The following is a 19,453-nucleotide window of genomic DNA, read 5'->3' as shown; positions in this document are numbered from 1 at the left end:
GCGACGTCGCAAACTTTCAGTTGCTTTCGAGCTGCACAAGGCGACAGACGGTTTGACTTCTTCGACTCCAAGAGTGTACCTTACCCCCCACCACCAAAGAAAAGAAACAACCGAACGAGACTGGCACAGAGAGAGCGAGAGAGCGCGCGCGAGAGAGATCAAACGAACGAACGGCAAACGTGAAAAGTGAAAGAAACGCCAAAGCAGCCGCAAACGAAAGACTCCACTCTTGAGTTCTTCTGCAGAGCTTCCAGCGAACGGTTCATGCAGCGGATAATAAACGCGCCGCGTAATCCAGCAACAACAACAACAACAAACATTCCGTTTTTTTTTTTTTTACGTTATTTTGTTAAGTTTTTGACCGTGTGTCTTCTGCTCTAACGGTTTGGTGCTACTACAATCGCTGTGTGCTCAAAACTTTCGGCATTCATCTTTCTCTCCCTCTTCCGGGTACTTGTGTGTGTGTGTGTGTGTTTTGTGCTCCTTTTTTTGTTGTTTTTGGTGTGTGTTTGGTTGCTGCTCGCAGTGGGCACAATCCGCGGAAGGAGAAGGATAGAACCAGTTGGGTGGCTGACACACATTTTGACCAGGCCAGAAGCACCTGTTGGCATGTGGAACCCTGCACAACAGTCAAAAACTTGCAGCAAGTGCTAACCGTAAAGAGTGCAATAAATAGAGTAACCAAAAATCAACAACAGCAGCCGAAAACGAGAGACAGACAGAAAGGAAGAGAGAGAGAGCGAACGAGCGAGATCTGATCTGATCCACCATCCATCCATCCATCCCCTGCAGCAGGTGTGAGCGAGCGAGAGCAAACAATGCAGCGAACGCAGTGGCAGCTGCTTCTGCCGCTGGCTCTGGCGGTGGTGGTGGCGGCGGCGGCGTCGACTTTGGCGCAGGCGCAGGCGCAGAATATAGGTGAGTGTGTCAAGCAAGAAAGACAAAAAAACAAGAGAGAAATTCTATGCGAAAAGGAATGCCGAAGAGTGTATACCCTGCGCACAGCGGGCTGATATCTAACTTCCCATCCACACATGTGCATACATAGTCGTTAAATGACGTTTTGCATATTTTGACAATGAAATCTCCGCGTTCACAAGATTATGGCAGCACTTTGGTTATTCTCATGATGCTTAGGCTTCGATGACCTTACAGTTCGGACTCCAGGCACAGCCTTGACATGTGAGAACTCTTTGGTACATGTGGGGAAGCTCTGATGCATTGTTAACGGACTCTATCCGCACAGATCCCACAATGTTTTGCATAGATCAGCCATCGGATAAGCACGCCCACCCATGGACACCCAAATGGTGGTGCATACCCCACCATTTCTACAGGGTATTTAACGGCGCACACACAAACATTTTCTCTCGTTCTTGTTTGCTGCTGCTGCTGCTGCTGGATCCATCCGATCCCCACTTGGCACTGCCGCCGCTCTTCTTGCTGGCTGCCCATGTTCATCACTCACCCATTTTCACCCGTATGTGTGTGTGTGTGTGTGTGTGTGGGACACACCTACAAAATAAAGGAATTAATTTGTTTCTTCGCATTTAATTTTTATTATTTTTGCATAGACATTTTTTGTTGGTTGGTTTTTTGTTGATTTCCGGTTCTGGTTCGAAACAAAAGCCAGCAGCAGCGAGCGACTCATGAATTATGTTTCTTGTCCAGTGACTTTGGCATTTTTCCCACGCCAATAAACAACACAAAAAATAAACTACAAGCCGAAAAGAGCATTCAATGTACCGCAGTCCCCAGTCCCCAGTCCCAGTCCCAGTCCAGTTCCCAATACCCAGTCCCAGTCCCAGTTCCACTTTGAGTTCCAGTTTCAGCGACAAGTCAAGTGCTTGGGCGCTGGTTAATTATTTCGTGGGATATGCGGCAAAAAGTTAGTGAAGCTGGGGAGGGGGGCAGGGAATGGCATGTGAGGTGTGGCATTTGCCAGGAAACGGATGTTTGTTTGGGTCACCTCACACACAAAAACAGACAGAGACAGCTGGGACTGGGACTGGGACGGGCAAGCAAATGTGGCACACGAAAGACTTGGGCAACAAACTTGCCCTCTGCACGTGGTAAGGAGACTGCCCGCAGGGCGACCTGCCACCAACAGGTGCTGGCTCCTGCAGATGGGCCCAAAAATATTTCAACTTTTACTTGGGCACAAAAATCTTTGCAATTAATTTTGAAAATTAATCCAACACATAAAGAACTCAAAAACAAAAAGCAGAAACCGAAATTAAAAGAAAATTTATGATCTGAGGCAGTCATTCAAGAGAAACAACAATAAAAGCGACAACAATTGCGACCAAGAAGGAAAGAGCTGCTGGGAAAAGGGCGCGAAGGGAAGGGAGGGGAAGAGACATATCTGTAATGTTGGGAAAGTTGTATTTGTTTGCTGTTTTGCTTTCAAGAGGCAACTGTTGACAATAAGAAAAGTAAAAGTGCCACAAAGAGAGTGGGAGCCAGCCAGCCCTATGCTTGCCGCATGCCTCATCGAGGGGCCCATGTAATATCTCTCTCTCGCTCTCGCTCGCTGTACGATCTGCTGGTGCCGGTTGTAAGCATGCATGACCAGCTCATCATAATCATCATCAGTGGCAGGAGCAGTGGCAGTGGCAGCGAGGCAATCAGAGATGCGGAAACTCTGGGCTTAATTGCAATGCGAAACTCTGTGGCACAAGATACTCGTTGTAGCCATCTATCTATTGCTGCACAATGAACCACAGCAGCCGCAGCCGCAGCCGCAGCAATTTGTTGCCTTATGGATGGTGGAAAAGGGCGGCCGGCACCGGGCGTGGCACTGTGCACGCATGCATGCCACAAGTAAAATCATTTTTTCCATGCTGTGGCTGCTGCCGTGGCTGCTGCGGTCGGCGCTTACATAAGATCTGCGCGTATCTTTGACTGCCACAAGGAAGTAGGAAGGAAGCCTGCAACACCCAAGCCAAATTCCAATTTCCAATTCCCAGCGGCGGGTGCGTGGGCAGCGGACTCAACCTTCAACTTGTTTCACTTGCCACCAACTCCATCTTGCTGCCAAATCTTTGTCAAAAGTATTTCCAACGTTTGCGCAACACACGAGAAAACTCCCGCCCCTGGCCACAAATATTTATATGTTTGTCTTGACAATTTTACGCAACAATTTTGTTGAATGAGTTTTCGCCTTTGTGTTTTCTTTTTGCTGCAATTGTCACCTTGGCACGTAGGAGGCGGTGTGCGTGGGGCGCACTGTCAATGGCCTTGTCCAATACGAGTGCCCAATCGCTACATTTTTTAAATATTTAAAAAAAAACACACACAGCAACTGAATGCGTAAAGAGGAGACTCAGGTTTTCCTTATCCAAGGCAGAGCTCTGTGGAAATGTCTGGAAGTTTCCATTGCATTCCTTTTGTTAGTTTGAAATGGTTTCCCAGCTGCCAATCTGTTCTGTGGGTGGGGCCTGGTTTGTTGGAGAATTTCAAATGAAAAGGAGTGCCAACGTCGGGCCATACATCAGCGTCGTATCATCTGCATTGTCGCATCAATTTCAATCACTTGCATTGCAGCGTTTTTAGCATTTTTAAATGTGGCTCTGCCACACACATTTCCATTTCCATTTTCGTTTCCATTCGATTCTCAGGCGTGAGCGTTGTCTTTGTGCCGAGTATCATTTTAATTGCCATAAACATAAATGGCTCTGACTGCAGTTAAAAGTTAAATATTTTCACACACACACACACACTGTGCCTCGGCAGCGAGCAACAACATCTTGGGGCAACTTTCGCGTTTTGTTTGCCTGCCTGGCGTCGTGTGTGAAATTTTAATGTCGCAGTGAAATGCTCGAAAAGTGAAACTAAAGTCTAATAAATAAATGAAATTGTTTGCTATTAGCAACGCATTCAAATGCCAACTATCGCTGGCCACCAAGAAAGCTGCCGCTGCCACTGCCACTTGCCACCAGCTGCTAATGAAAGAGAAAGAAAAAGTGGCTGCAAAAAATGTTGGACAGAATTTATGCGCCTTTTTTCTATGCATTCATTTTTAATTTAATTAATTGTCATACGACCATGTCCAAGTGTCGCTGGTTGCTGCCATTGTGATTGTGATTGTTGCCGCCGTGATTTCACAGCCAAAGCCATCAATGCCACCAGAGCAGCGTCAGACAATTGAAATTGTTATTAATAATTGCTTTGTTAATCATTTGAGGTGTTTGTGTGTTGCTGCCGTTGCTGCTGCGTTTCGTTACAAATTGCCAACACAAATATCGTGAAATATTCGCTGACGATTGATTGATGGCTTGCCGCAGCTATCGATAATTATCGATCGGCCAAGGTCTAAGAATCGAAGCGGGGCGCAAAATATTTCACACGAATATTCTTGGGCATTTTTCGCTATGAAATTAGCAACTGAAACTGCATTTAGGTTGCCTTGGCAGCATTCTGAATTGGAATCATCCAAAAATGTCATTATTTTAGCTACTGAAACACCTGGAAAATTCTGGAAAATACTTTCCAGTCGTAGCATTAAAATTGATCCTTGAATTCATGTTTGAAGCTGCCCCGCCCCAATGCAAAGGGGCGGGGTTAAAAGGAAAACCCCTTAAAGCTTTTCTCAAATATTTAAGCCATAACGATAACGATAACGATAACACTTATAGCAGCCATAGCCATAGATTTCGATTGGGGCTTGGGCAGGGGGACGCCGGGGAGCCACCTAATTGCGGACATGGACGCGGACATGGCTATGGATATGGACATGGACATGGCAATGCTTTGTGGCTGTGGCATGGAAATTGCAATTTGCTTAGCTCAGTTTTTGTTGCAGCTTTGGTTTCGCTTGCGCGCTGACTGCCACATAAGAGAGTGAGGGAGAGGGAGAGGGAGACGATGGCGCCATCCTCATGATGATGATGATGAGAGCAAGCCGCAAGTTCAATGACTGTTGGCTGACTGCCTGCCTGCCTGCCTGATGACTGGCTTATCCCGCTCCGTTTCGTATCGTTTCGCTACGCTCTGGGGGCAAATCGGAAGTGCAGTCTCAGGATGAGTTGGCAGCTCTTGCAGCTGCGGCCGCCAATCAATAAAAGAGCGACTAGTGGCAGGGGGCAGCAGGCAGCATCAGCTACAGTTATTTCTCCGCACATGCAGCGAACAAGTTGCAACAAGTTGCTACAGCCACAGCTACAGCTAGAGCCACAGCCACCTGATGCCTGATCCCAATCTTTTGATGTCGTAATGCCCCGCAACTAGCGGTAAAACTAACCAAATGGAATGCCATACAAAATATCGATTTTATAACCAAGCAAATAACTTGCCAGCTACCCACTCCACTCCACACAATTTCCAAAGTGAAAATATTTATAACAAAAGCTGCCAGCATCTCCACCTCTGCCTCTGCCCTAAGACAGTTTTTGATTTCCTTTCTTATTGGGGGCAAGCTCTTGATTTGTGGCTGCCCATTTGCATAGGAGAAAAGAGTTGACAACAAAAAAGCCACCGCCACGAGAATTTCTTAACCGAAATGAGACACGACGCGGAGAATCGAAATGGAAGAGGAAAACGAACGAGCGAACAACAAAGCGAAACCCACGAAATTCTCGACTCGTTTTAATGCGTTTCGTTCTTTGTGGGTTCTTCTCCTCCTCCTTTCTTATGCAAATTGCGCGCTGTAAGCGACATTTTTTTCTATTTTATATTTTCTATTTTGTATTTCTTTGGCCCCTCAGCCAGCTGTAGAGGCATAGCTGATCCATTCTGTGATCTATTCCTCACTTGAAATCATTCCAAATGTCGCTTCCCTTTTTGGCGTAATTTGTGTGTTTGCTTTTGGAAGTGGTCTGACCAAATGATTAACCCCACAATTTGCTCACAGAGAGAGAGAGAGAGAGAGACTGAGAACAATCAAACAAACAAACCGTACAACTAAAGTGGAAACAATCTTCGCATAGCATTGAAAATGTTCACAGCCCAAAGCAGAAATTAGGCACGAAACCAAAAGCAAATGCAAAAGCCGCAAACAGAGAGACAGCCGCAGCCCGAGAATTAGCAACTGCAATGAGAACGCATCAGCAATCCAGCAGCAGCGGCACAGTGGGCACTGGCACATGGCAAACGGCACAGCACAGTGGGCTGCGCTGTGCTTGCAGGTGTTTCCACAGATTCCACATCTGTGACTGCATTTGGGGCCTGAGCGCTGACCCAGTTTGTTGTCAGTGGCAAGAGAAGGACAGGCTCTGCCTCTGCCTCTGCCTCTGCTGTTTTGCTGCTGCCAACACTATTATACGCTCGCGCATTGATTTGTTGGCTGGGGCCCGGAATGCGGTCAACTGGCAAACGGCAACAGCATCCAAGCAGCCAGGCATCCAGCAATATCGTCGGTCAATGTCGTCGATCGTCTTGGCACCCTATGCCGCGGGGTATTATGATTTGTCCATCAGCATGGAAGGCAGGAACATGTTTGCACTGGAAATTGCTTGCTCGACTTGTGTCCAGGGTATCCATTGGGTCGTTGCCCCGTTTGCTGCTGTCATTCTTTCTCTTGTTTTTGGCTTGTGTCTGTTGTTGCGACTGTCTGCGCTGTCTGCGCTGTCTGCGCTGTCGATTGCCGTTTCTTGGCCTTGCTTCAGAAGCGGCAATCAAGCGTTTCCTTTGCCGCAAAAAGTGCCGCAAAATCATATCGAACCTGTTATAAGGCTTTGCTTGGGATGGTGGGGGTTTGTCTTCAGGTGAAAGATGTTGCCACCAGGCTGGAAGTAGGAGAATGAGTGGCCCGTTGTCGATGCTGTCATTGTCAAGATGCTGCTGGCAGTGCCCCTCTCTGGGTTCAGCTGCCTGTGTGCCTGTGTGCCTGCCTGCCTGCCTGCTGTTGTGTCTGGTTCTAGCCATTCTTTGCTGCTGGCTGTTGCTTTACGTAACTGTTTAAGCTTGAAATTTATTGTTGCTGTTGCTGCTGCTGCTGTGCGTACCGTTACATAAAAGAGAGCCAAGTCGCGTCGCGTCTGGTGGTTGGGACGCAGCGCATGTTTATTTAATACGCTTAGCAGCTTTTAGCCAGGCCAACTAGCACACACACACACACACACACACACAACACACACACATACGGGTGTGTGCTGGTGGCAGATGTGTTCTTTGATGTCTCATTTAATGCGCATGATGGGCAATTTTTATGCGCAATTAATTCCAAAAGAAAAAACAAGAAACAACAAACAAGAATGGACAGCAGAGCCAGAGCCGGAGCAGCCACTCTAACGACTATGTGTGTACCCTGTCAGCAGCGGAAGTTCAAATCAAAAGACTTGGCCAACGACGAACTCTTGTGTGCAGTCCAGTCTGGGCTTTGGCTTTGGCTTGCACAAGCCAAAAGGCGCATCCAAACAGCAGCGAAAATTGCGCAAAAACCAAAAGGCACTTGCGAAATGTTTCTGCCGCTGTCAGGTTTCTCCATGTGTGTGTGTGTGTGTGTACTTTTAACGAGGTTCTACTAATTTGGCCGACAAGCACAGCCAGCAGCAGCAGCAGCAGCAGCAGCCTCAAAAACAAAAAGCCCACAAAACTGGGTCAAGTGAATCGGAGAAGCGTTGCGGGAGCCAGGCAATGGATGAAGCTGCGTGAGAGCAGATGCAGCCAGAGAGCAGTCACAAAGGAGCGGTGGCGAGAGGGGGGGAGAACTGGTCGCCAATTTATGTAAATCCAATACCAATCAGCCTCAAACGGCATCTCCGCAGAGAGGTCTCTCCTCCATCATCATCATAATGGTCACATAATGGTCGACCGATAGGCTAACGGTTTCAACCGTTTTCTTTTTCTTGCTTTCTGTCTTTTTGCTGCTTATATTTTTGGGGTTCGTGAAGTTTTCACTTGAGGAAATAATGTTAAATCTCGGGCCCTATTCGGACAGGTGGCCCAGCACTTGCGCTTTTCTCCAATTTCGTAATTGAAGCGGAGAATGCTTCTACGGAAGCAACAGCAGCAGCAGCAGCAGCAGCAGCAGCAGTCGACGAAGCGTGGGCCTCTGGCCAGCAATCAGCGCATGACGTCCCAGAACTGCACTCAATGCAGCAAAAATACCACAGAAATCGTACCCTTAGTCCCCCCGCCACCACCCAGACATGGCTCTAATTAGCGTTTGGGTCAAGCCAGAGCCCGAAATGAGCTGAGTTGGAGCTGGAAGTGGAGTTGGAGATTGGAGATTGGAGATTGAAGATTGAGACAATGAAGCAAGCGGCGAGCTAATTGCATGGGACAAGAAGACATTCGCGCCTCATTTGGATGCACTGCGAACGCAGCCAGCGAGCCCTTACCCATGCCATGCCATGGAGGCCACTCCGTGTCGCGCATTTAAAATCAAATTAGCCGACATACGCAAATTGCGGACGCAACTCCAGAGGAATGTGGAGTGGGGGTCGGTCTTGGGGTCAACATTAACCACGTAGAAAGTCGCGCTGCAGCGGTGTGATAATGATCATGAAAGGCGCAGTGTTGCGGCAGGTTCAACTCACTCGAGATCTCAGATAGCTTTGGCATCAAATAATTATTAAACGACTGCCGGTTGGCTCTAGAAATGCCTCTACAAATTGAAGCCCCTGCCCTGTGCATTTTGTGTATTTTTTTTGGCATACAAATTGAAACCGCAAATTGATTGCTACCTTTGCGGCTGGGCTGGCTTTCGCTTTTTCTATTCATTTCGCTCAATCGAAATGTGTTTTTTTGTTGTTCGATTCATAGCCGAAGTATTTGGCTTTTGTCCCGCAACAAATTGTGGCAGCCACATAGCCAACACAGCAAACAAAGAAAAGGCCTGGACGAGGCGTTGATGGGTGATTTGTTACAGCAACAACCAGCGAGTAGGAGGGGGAGGAGGAGGAGGAGAAGTGAGTCCGGTTTCATGTCCGAAACAAGTTTGAAATTATAACTGCTATTATGATTATAATGATTGTTATTATTATTACTAGACTTGAGATTTGTTATCCACAATGAATATTCAGAGACGGACCAACGACTACTCCCTCCCTCCTCCTCTCTTCTGTCTCTCTTTCTCTATGCTGTACGTATGTACATATACAAGTGGAGTGGCTGGCTGTCTGCTGTTGTACAAATTGCTGCTGTTGTTTTGTCAATGGTAGCGTGCTGCACATACGAGTACGAGTACGAGTACGAGTCCGCTGGCCATGCCACTCTGTCTTTCGGTCTTTCGGTCTGTATGCGGGCTATCACTTTCACTGACTTTGTGCCGCACATAGAAAGCAAATGAAAGCAGTGCCCCAGCAAACACAAGACCTGCTGGTAGTACGAGCAACTACTGCCTTTGCACTTTAAGGTATTGGCTCACACCACACCAAACACACACCACACACCCCACCCCTGCCCATTTCCATGCCCTCAAGTGAGAGACACCGACGCCGCCGCCGCCGCATTGTCATGCATGGCCGACTGGGCAACGGCAAGCTTTTCGGTACGTCCTACAACCTTAATGCTGTGTAGCGTAGTGTAATGTTGTGTAGTGTAGTGTTGCGTCTTTCACATCGTGGGAGTCTTTCGCTAATTCTTATTTTATCTCCCACTTATATGCGCACTGTGAATGCCCTACCTCGCCCGTTAGCTCATGCTCAGTGTATTCCGCGAGTGCCTGCGCGTTCAGCCCCCGTGCATGATCTTCCTATGCTCTTCTTTTCGTTTTTCTCTCGCACTTCCAACTCTTCTGCTTTGGCTGGGCTGCCTGGCGCTGCCCTCTGCTTGCCTTTGTTGCTTTTGTGTTTCTTCTTTTTGGTGGTGGAACTGTAACGGTAACTGAAACCGAAATTGAAACCGAAACCGAATGGAATTTATTTTTATGAACTTGATTTCTTAATTTGCGTTTGCGCTCCCCATGACAAATGACTCGCTTAAAGTTTCATTTTGCTTCTTTTTTGGTTAATTTCAATTTGCCCGAACTAATTTTTGTATTTGTTTCTGCCTCAGCGGGGGCTGGGAGGAGGAGCGGCGCTAAAGTGGAGTGAAGTGGAGTGAAGTCGGAGCTGGCTTTTGAAAACCGTTATGATGAAATTGCATTGGCATTGGGTTTGTGATTGGTATTGGGTTTGTAAGCAGCCAAGCAGCTAGATGAGGCCATGGCGAAGAAGAAGCTGCCATGGCATCTGAAAATGTGTAGCAACAAACAAGAAAATGAAAATGTTGCTGGCAGCAACTGGAAACTGGAAGCTGGAAAGCTGCCCTGCTGCTGCTGCTGCTGTTGGTCAAATGATGTTGCAGTTATTCGACCATTTATGGCATGCCAGTTTCCCCCCAGTACCAGCTGCAGCTTCAGCTCCAGCTCTAGTCACTGCTTCTGCCTTTGCTTCTGCGTTTATGCAAAATTGTATTTAACAGCTTTGAGACGGAACAAGAACGATCCGGAGGGGGGGCACTGCATGCTGGGGATGTATCAAAACCCCTGACACTGGCCAAGTCTGGGCCTGGGAACTGCTGCTCAATTGAATAACTAATCATACAAGCGGCAGGCTGGCAACACATTTGATTGTTGCACACGGCTCGCATTTTTGCATAGATACAAGCGGCAAAGCAACAACAACAACAACAACAACAACTAAATTGATGGCATTTTTTTGTTCTCTCTCTGCTGCTGCTATTTTCTCACGCTTTGCATTGACAACAACTGCAACAGCAAACAGCAACAGCAAACAGCCAAGCAAAGTCGAGTGGAGTCGAGAGTCGAGAACGTTTTGCAATCTCTGAATGCCAGAGATATTTTGCCTGACCAAAACTGGAACGGAACTTGCTTAATTGTCAATCACACCACGAGTCCAACGACAAGTTGGATTTGCCAGAGAACGAGCCGTGTCCAGTTGAAATAGAAATAACTTGCAAGAAATTTCAGTCTGCGGGGAAGCTGCTTTGAGATGTTTTCCATTTACATAAATATAAATTATGACAAATGGCAAGGCAATTTGAAGACACTCCGAGGGGCATAATTGGGAAATCAATCAAATTGATTTTGGGTAACTGCCAATCAAAGAACAATCAAAGAATCAAAGAATCAAAGAATATTTTGTCCATAATTGATTGCCATATAATTTAATGCTCTTTTCTGTTCCCTCTCTTTGTGCTTTCAGATGCCGACTGCAGTTTTCCCGGCTCACCGGCGCACAGCAGCGTCGTCTTCTCGAATGCGAATCTCACCCAGGGCACGGTGGCCTCCTACAGCTGCGAGCGCGGCTTTGAGCTCCTGGGACCGGCCCGACGGGTCTGCGACAAGGGGCAGTGGGTGCCCGAGGGCATACCATTCTGCGGTGAGTAGCAACTCCGTTTAGGCCAGCATCTAAGCCAACAAAGACAAAAGACTTGGGACACGAACACGAACACGAACGAACGAAATGCCATGCTGTTCGTCAACTCAATTAGCGCCTTTGATTCCGAGTTGGACTTGCACTTGGACACCGACTGGGAACAACTTTCACCACGCGCAAACCAAAGCAAACACAAAATTTGAAGCGTTCTCAAAATTTCTCTCTCTCTCTCTCTCTCTCGCTGTATGGCGCTCTCTTGCTCCCTCGCTCTCTGCGGCAGTGCGAAAGAGAGGCAACTAAATGGCATTCCAATTCGTATACCAATTTCCAATGCAAAGTTGTCGTACAGCGAAAAGCAAACCAAAAGTGAAACATGATTAACAAAATGCGCGAAATTGGGCTAAAGCCGAATGCGTGTGTGTAGCAGGAGGCAAGTCGAGAATGAGAGGTGAAGAGTGGCCGCGATTGACCCACTTTCAATGGACTCTAGTGTGTGTGTGTGTGTGTGTGTGCGTGTGTGTGTGCGTGTGTGTGTGTGTGTGTGTGTGCGTGTGTGTGTGGGGACAGAGACAGAAGTAAAAAAAAACGACAGCACGAAAATTCTAAATGATTTCTAGGTGGGGGACATGGACTTCCGCAAAACTTGTTTATTGATTGACATAAACAGAGCAAAATGAAATGAGCAAATCAACAAATTGAAAGACTGAATGAATAAGTGAATGAAGGAATGAATGAACTGGAAGCAGCCTTGACCCATTCACAGAAACTCACTCGATCGATCCATCACGCTCCAGAGGCTGTCGAAAGCCCGAATTTGAAATTGATTCGGCTGAAAATTTCTTACTGGTTCTAGCTCGAATCGAATCATTAATTTTTTCCAAGAGATTCCAAGAGATTGGAGCCACTGCTGGCTGCTGTCGGCTTCTGTTGCCCTTTGGCTTGGGGCCCCCCTGCTGTCTGGGCTGATTGCAACTTGATGAGGCACAAACAAAAGCAAAGATTTCCGACTGGAAAATTGCTGCAGCCGTTCGTCTGGGAGCGGCTTTGGCTTTTGGACATGACACAGCAGGAAGACATTGGCAGCAATAGGAAATTAATTAAATGCAATTAAAAGGCATTTGTCACACCAGCCAGCAGCCAGCAGCCACCAGCCACACTTGCACCACAGAGAGAGAGAGAGAGCAGGAGAGAGTATTGGAACGGTTAGAAAGCAGCCGCACAGCTCTCTGGAGCGTGGACTGAGAGACTCGCAGACTCCGAAACTGAAACGACCAGTCTTATCCGACAGATGCATCTGATTAATGAATCCCGAATGCCGCACAAGTGCGTAGCGAGCGTTGTAATTAGGCCCGCAACAAGTAAAAGTTGGCCCAACATTAAATTTCACTTTTGCTTTTGCCAGCGATATCTCTCCGCTGACTCTTGGCCACGCTGAACGAACGCACACAATGGCCAGAACTCTTGACGAACATTTTGCCAGGCAGAACATTGTTTGGTTTTCGTTTTCGTTTTCGCGTTTTGGTGTCAGGGCCTACCCCTGTCCCTGGCCAATTAGTCGGGCCTTGGAGCCCCACGCTGGGAACTGCAGATTCATGACAGCCTCATCATCATCATCATCATCATCATCGCTTGCATCTTGATTTGGCAAATAATAATTGAATTTTGCATCTCTTCACAGTACTCAATGTGGCCGCTGGCAAGGCGCCCATGCAAATATCCACTGAGGGCGCTGGTGCACCCCAAAAAGCCATCGATGGCTCCACGTCGGCGTTCTTCACGCCGGAAACTTGCTCGCTGACCAAATCGGAGCGCTCCCCCTGGTGGTATGTGAATCTACTGGAGCCCTACATGGTGCAGCTGGTGCGTCTGGACTTTGGCAAATCCTGTTGCGGTAAGTAATCCATGGGCTATGGCAGCAGCAGCCACGATCGGCTGTCCGTTGTCCGTTGTTCGCTGTCCGCTGTCCGTTGTTCGCTGTCCGTTGATTAAATTCAGCCCGCGTTTCGCTTTTATTAAACTGCAAGCAGGCATTATCTCTGCCCGTAAACCTGTCCCGCACATGTATGAAAAGCTCACACTGTAATAGAGTTGTTTGGACCGCATTCTGTTTGGGGCCTGACTCTCTCGCCCAATGGACAGTTCAATGCCCCGTTTTCCCAGGCCTGCCAATCCGTGGCAGCAACTGCAAATGGCAAACGCTGCACGATGCCACAGCAAAGGGTTGCCATGCCCGAAAGCGGCTAAGCAAACAACTGCCAGCAAATGCTTTCACTTGCCAAGGCAGCAACCTGAAGTTGAATCTTCGGCTTCTTGTTATGTGATTTTCGTGCGGCTCTCGGCCCGAGCACAACGACAACGACCAACGACCAACGAAGAGCCAGTGAGTCAGAGTGGAGCCCGAATATTTATGATTACTTTCACTTGCCTGAACCCGCCTGACCCGCTGACAGACAAAAGCCATCGCCAGGAGGCAACATCTCTGAGATCTTTCTGTGAACATTTTAATTTTAATATTCGTAATTTTTGTTTTCATCTCTGTGTGTTGAATAGGCAACAAGCCGGCGACCATTGTGGTGCGTGTGGGCAACAATCGGCCGGATTTGGGTACGAATCCGATTTGTAATCGCTTCACTGGCCTCCTGGAGGCCGGCCAGCCGCTCTTCCTGCCCTGCAATCCCCCCATGCCGGGCGCGTTTGTCAGCGTTCACCTGGAGAACAGCACGCCCAATCCGCTGTCCATTTGCGAGGCATTCGTGTACACGGACCAGGCGCTGCCCATCGAGCGGTGTCCCACGTTCCGGGATCAGCCGCCGGGCGCCCTGGCCTCGTACAACGGAAAGTGCTACATTTTCTACAATCGGCAGCCGTTGAACTTCCTCGATGCGCTCTCCTTCTGCCGCTCCCGCGGCGGCACTTTGATCAGCGAGAGCAACCCGGCCCTGCAGGGCTTCATCAGCTGGGAGCTGTGGCGGCGACATCGCAGCGATGTCAGCTCCCAGTACTGGATGGGAGCGGTGCGCGACGGCAGCGACCGCAGCAGCTGGAAGTGGGTCAACGGCGACGAGCTGACCGTCTCCTTCTGGAGCCACCCCGGCGGCGATGAGGACTGCGCGAGATTCGACGGCTCCAAGGGCTGGCTCTGGAGCGACACCAACTGCAACACGCTGCTGAATTTCATCTGCCAGCATCAGCCGAAGACCTGCGGGCGACCCGAGCAGCCGCCCAACTCCACGATGGTGGCCCTCAACGGCTTCGAGGTGGGCGCCCAGATCAAGTACAGCTGCGACTCGAACCACCTGCTGGTGGGTCCGGCCACACGCACCTGCCTGGACACGGGCTTCTACAACGAGTTTCCGCCAGTGTGCAAATGTGAGTGTCCAGTCGATCCTCCAGACTCCATCCCCCTGACAACTGTCCCCCCTCTCAGATATCGAATGCGGTCTGCCGGCGAGCATTGCCCATGGCAGCTATGGCCTGCTGAACAACACCGTTGGCTACCTCAGTCTGGTGAAGTATGCCTGCGAGGAGGGCTACGAAATGATTGGCCGCGCCCTGCTCACGTGCGACTTCGATGAGCGCTGGAATGGACCACCGCCACGCTGCGAGAGTGAGTGTCTGCCCGCCTCTGCCTCTGCCTCTGCCTCTGCCTCTCCGCCACACTTCTCATGCTCCTCTCTGCTCTCTCTTTCAGTTGTGGAGTGCGACACGCTGCCTGGGAACTACTACAACACCATCATACACGCACCCAACGGCACCTACTTCGGCTCCAAGGCGGAGATCAGCTGCCCGCAGGGCTACCGCATGGAGGGACCGCGCCAGCTGAGCTGCCTGGCCAGTGGCCAGTGGAGCAGCGCCCTGCCGCGCTGCATCAAGCTGGAGCCGGCGACACAGCCCACAGCGGCACCCACAGCACCACCCTCGTCGGTGGCCACGCCGCCACCCTTCAGGCCCAAGATCAGCAGCACCACCAGCCGCACGCCCTACCGCCCAGTGTCCTCCACCTCCAGCACGGCCAGCACCAGCACCGTGGGCACCTACCCCAGCATCAGTCCCACACAAGTGGAGATCAATGGAGAATGTAAGTGCTGAGTGCTGAGTGCTGCTCGCTCTCCAGCTCTCTCTTTTCTCTGACTCACACTCTCCTCTACGCTCTTCCACAGCCGATTCCGAGGAGGATGTCAATGTGCCCGTGCCAGGCACGGTGCGCGAAGAGTTCCCGCCGCGCCGCACCGTTCGGCCCGTGCTCATACCCAAGAAGCCGAACAGCACGCCGGCCGCAGCCACCACCACGCAGCACGCACTGCCGCCGCAGCCGCAGCCGCTGCCACCGTCCACCTATGCACCCGCACCGCCACGCAGCCGCCCGAGTGCGGCCAGTGTGCCCGCCCAGGTGGAGACGACCACGCGGAACACGCAGCAAATCATTCAGAACTCGCACCCGCAGGACAACGAGATCCCCGACAGCGTCAACATACAGCAGAATCAGTCGCCCAATGTCAATGTGCCCTTCGCCGTCGACAATCCCGAGCGCAAGGAGCCCAAGGAGGCGAAGCTCAATCTGGGCGCCATTGTGGCGCTGGGCGCTTTTGGCGGCTTTGTCTTCCTGGCCGCCGTCATCACGACAATTGTGATACTCGTGCGAAGGTGAGTACTGGCCCTGCCCCCACCCCCAGCAGCTGCAAAAATCAATTTGAAAATCAACAAAAAAAAAAAAAGAAACGAAACGAAACAAAAAATCAAATAAGTCGATCGTTTGTCGGGGTCACCACTTTGTTCACATCCCGTTAACCCGCTCTTACCCTCGCTCTCTGTCGCTCTCTCTCTCTCTCTGTCGCTCTCTCTCTCTGTCTGTGTCTCTCTCTCTCCCCTTCTTTGTGCGTCTCTCGCTGTGTCTGTGTGTGCCATTGGTGTCCTTCCTACGTTTTATTACGCTCCCGCTCTCCCACGCTGTCTCTCTCGCTCTGTCTCTCTGGGATCCCACACACACACACACACACACACACACACAAACACTTGCTTCAGCACACACGCACACGCACACGCACACGCACACACACACATGAACATCGAACGCTTTCTCTTTCTCGTTGTACAACTCTCTTTTTTCGTTTTTGCTTCTCCCTCTCTGTCTTTTGGGCAACCCATTCGCCAGCACCCCGAACAGCAAACGGCGGCACCTTGCCAAACACTTAACCGCTTACCATCATCATGCTCATCATCATCACCAGCAGAAGCACCAACACAGCCACCACCACCAGCAGCAGCAGCAGCAGCAGCAGCAGCAGCAGCAGCAGCAATACCAACAGCAGCAGCAAAAGTCGCAGGGTGCGAGGGCACCGCGAACAGCTACCGTTGGCGGTATACCGCGACCGAGTCGCCTGCCCAGCTATGCCACGGCGACGGCCACCAGTGCCACCAGCTACGCGTCCACCGCCCAACTGACACGCTGCAGCGGCAAGGGTATGCGCCTGTTCGGCGATGGCTACGGCTTTGGCCATGGCTATGGCACCTATGGCAGCATCAGTTCCAGCACTCGATGCGAGCCCCCCAGGGAGCCATCGCTGTGGTATAGCGTCCTGGCGCTACCCTTTGACGACCAGAAGCTGGGCAGGCGGGAGTTTAGCAGTTATGGGCGTGGCTATAGGGCCAGGGCAGGACTCTTTAGCAATTCCCACATGTAAGTGGAGTGCGGAATGGATTAGATGCAGGAATATCGATGCCAAAGAGGAAGCGAGGAAGACCGAAAATGGACCAAAATGAAAACGAAAATGAAACGAAACGAAACGAACTACCTGCTCAAAGAAGAATGGGAAACGGAACGGAACGGAACGGAACGGAAACCCAAACGCAATGTGTGCCAAAGATGAACAGCCAAAAGCAACCAAAACGAAACGAAACGATCAGTCAGTCAATCATACAGTCAGTCAATCAATCAATCAAAGCAAAGCAAACCCCAGATCAGATGAAAGCTGATCCAATCCAACGGCCATATGTACACACACAAATGTAAGCAGCCCAAAAACAAACAAACAACAAAATATACACCACACGAAACAACAACAGACAAAACAAACATCAATCCAAACAGTCAACCAACCAAGCAATCAACCAATCAAACGAATCAATCAAACAACACCTGATCCACACTGCTCCACACTGAACCAACAACGAATGCTGTGGGCTGGTGGCCGTCGCCTCTTTCTCTGTGCTCTGTTGCATTTCCATCAATCAGACAATCAGACAATCAACTCATCAATCACAAGCACGCACACACACACGCACATAGACACTCACACATGCACGCCTGGCTCTCTCTCTGTCTCTCTTCTCTTGTAGTTTTCTCTGTCACTCTTTGGTCTTTTTCCAACACTACTGCCTTTCCCTTACTGTTTGTGCTTAACCCTTGATCCTTGAACGTGGAACTTTGAGCCCTTTTTTTGTAACTAACACAAACCACACAACAATCGTTGCCCTCTATAAAAAAATACTCAAATTAATCTGAATCGTCTGTTCTTTTTTCACTTTTCCTAATCCGTAACAGAAATAGAACCACGCAGCATTATCGGCATCGCGCCTCGCCCGATTGCAACACTGTTGCCAGCTTCGACAGCTCCACCTCTGGCTCCCGCAACGGACTCAACAGGTGAGAGGACACACGCGGCCGCATGTTGGATAAAACTAAAATAACTTTTCGTTCTGGGTACTGCAGATACTACCGCCAGGCCTGGGAGAATCTGCACGAGTCCGCCTCGAAGAACAGCTCACACAACGCGCTGCGCCGCAAGGAGACCCTCGATCCGCCCAGCATGACCCGTTCCCGCGACAATCTGCGCGACAATATGCAGCGATCCCGCGAGAATCTCGACAGGTGAGCGAACTCTCCATGAGTCGAAGCCAAATTCTGACTGGTTCTCATTAGCAGATGCGGCCGCGACAATTACGGCATGCGCGACGATTCCGAGATGGTGGTGTCGGACGTGTGCCTGAAGGGCGAGAAGAAGCGCCACCATCATCATCATCACAAGAGCAGCTCGCGCAATGGCGACTACCGTGATCGGGATCAGTCCTCCGGCAGGCGCGAACATCACAGGCACAGCGGCGCTGGTGGCGGCGGCGGCGGCGGCGGCGGTGCTGGCGCAGGAGGCGGAGGCGGTGGTGGCGGCCACTATTGACCAACCATGGTCATCACCATAAATGTGGAGCGGCAATTGCAATCGATCGTAGATGAAGATGAATCTGAAACAGATTCTGGAACTGGAGCTGGAGCTGGAACTGGAGCTGGAGCTGGAGCGAGCGCAACAACGAAAAATTTTTTGTTTAATTTTAGAAAGATTCTGATCGGAAATGAGAAATCGAAGAAGTTAGACAAGAGCGATCAAGATTTCCCCATAATCTTGCAAGTCAATACTTTACATGCATTATGCCACATCGGCAGATGTATTTCCATATATTTTTCCCTCTTTCTCCGAAACAAGAACCGAATCTTACTCGTATAATTTATTCGCAAAGCTTTCTTAAGGTTTTCTTAGTTAAATTGTCTCCTTATGAATTAGTTGTATGTAAAAGAAGGCGCGAAGAGGCGTGGCTTTGCCTGTTAGTTATTTAGATGAAATGCAAGCACCAGGACACAGAAAATACATCAAATCCAACCACACACCCACACCCCAGCAATGTGGCACTTGACAGCTGCAGCCAAATTATGAGTAACTTGGTTTAGCTTGAGGCTAAACACAGCTGCCCCCAAGCCAAATCGACTTGCTCATAGTCGCATTTTAGTTACGTAAACTTATGCTAGATAGAATGGACACCAACAACCCAAAAAGCGCAAATAAAAACCCAACACAAATCGGCAGCACGAGCGAGCGACGAGCCACCGAATGACAGGCTGCACCATTCCAGTTACTTTTTACTCATCTATATACATATATATCTACATACAGCACAGACTATATATCACCTTGTATTTGTATTTCGTAGAGTCGTATAATAATTGTAGATTTTTTTTGTTTTTGAGTGTGTAAAAGACAAAGACAAAGGCAGCGCGGAGGCAGCGCGGAGGCAGCGCGGGGAGTGCTTGTCGGAGTGCTAAGTGCCGCAGCAACGTATGCAATATTATTTGAATTTCGTGCATTATTTCCAATGTAAATAATAATAATTTATTTCATAAATAAAACAATGATCATTTCGCT

The 19,453-nt window shown here is 49.5% G+C and overlaps 1 protein-coding gene across 2 annotated transcripts; it reads left to right on the top strand.

The window, feature by feature from the left end:
- Positions 1–818: 818 nt before the first annotated feature.
- On the top strand, positions 819–19,453 carry LOC117903807. 2 transcript variants are annotated; one of them, XM_034816241.1, is made up of 10 exons: positions 819–918; positions 11,091–11,267; positions 12,943–13,155; positions 13,815–14,633; positions 14,692–14,871; positions 14,956–15,342; positions 15,425–15,908; positions 17,806–17,907; positions 17,974–18,132; positions 18,184–19,453. In XM_034816241.1, exons 1-10 carry the CDS (start codon positions 819–821, stop codon positions 18,434–18,436), a joined length of 2,874 nt encoding a protein of 957 aa, XP_034672132.1. In that variant the 3' UTR covers positions 18,437–19,453. The 2 variants fall into 2 exon arrangements, with proteins under 2 accessions (XP_034672132.1, XP_034672133.1); XM_034816242.1 differs by having other exon boundaries at positions 18,187–19,452.

Source organism: Drosophila subobscura, chromosome A (assembly GCF_008121235.1).
Source record: "Drosophila subobscura isolate 14011-0131.10 chromosome A, UCBerk_Dsub_1.0, whole genome shotgun sequence".
Classification (NCBI taxonomy): domain Eukaryota; kingdom Metazoa; phylum Arthropoda; class Insecta; order Diptera; family Drosophilidae; genus Drosophila; species Drosophila subobscura.
Note: the sequence above shows the minus strand (reverse complement) of the source record. Positions and strands in the feature narration are given on the sequence as shown.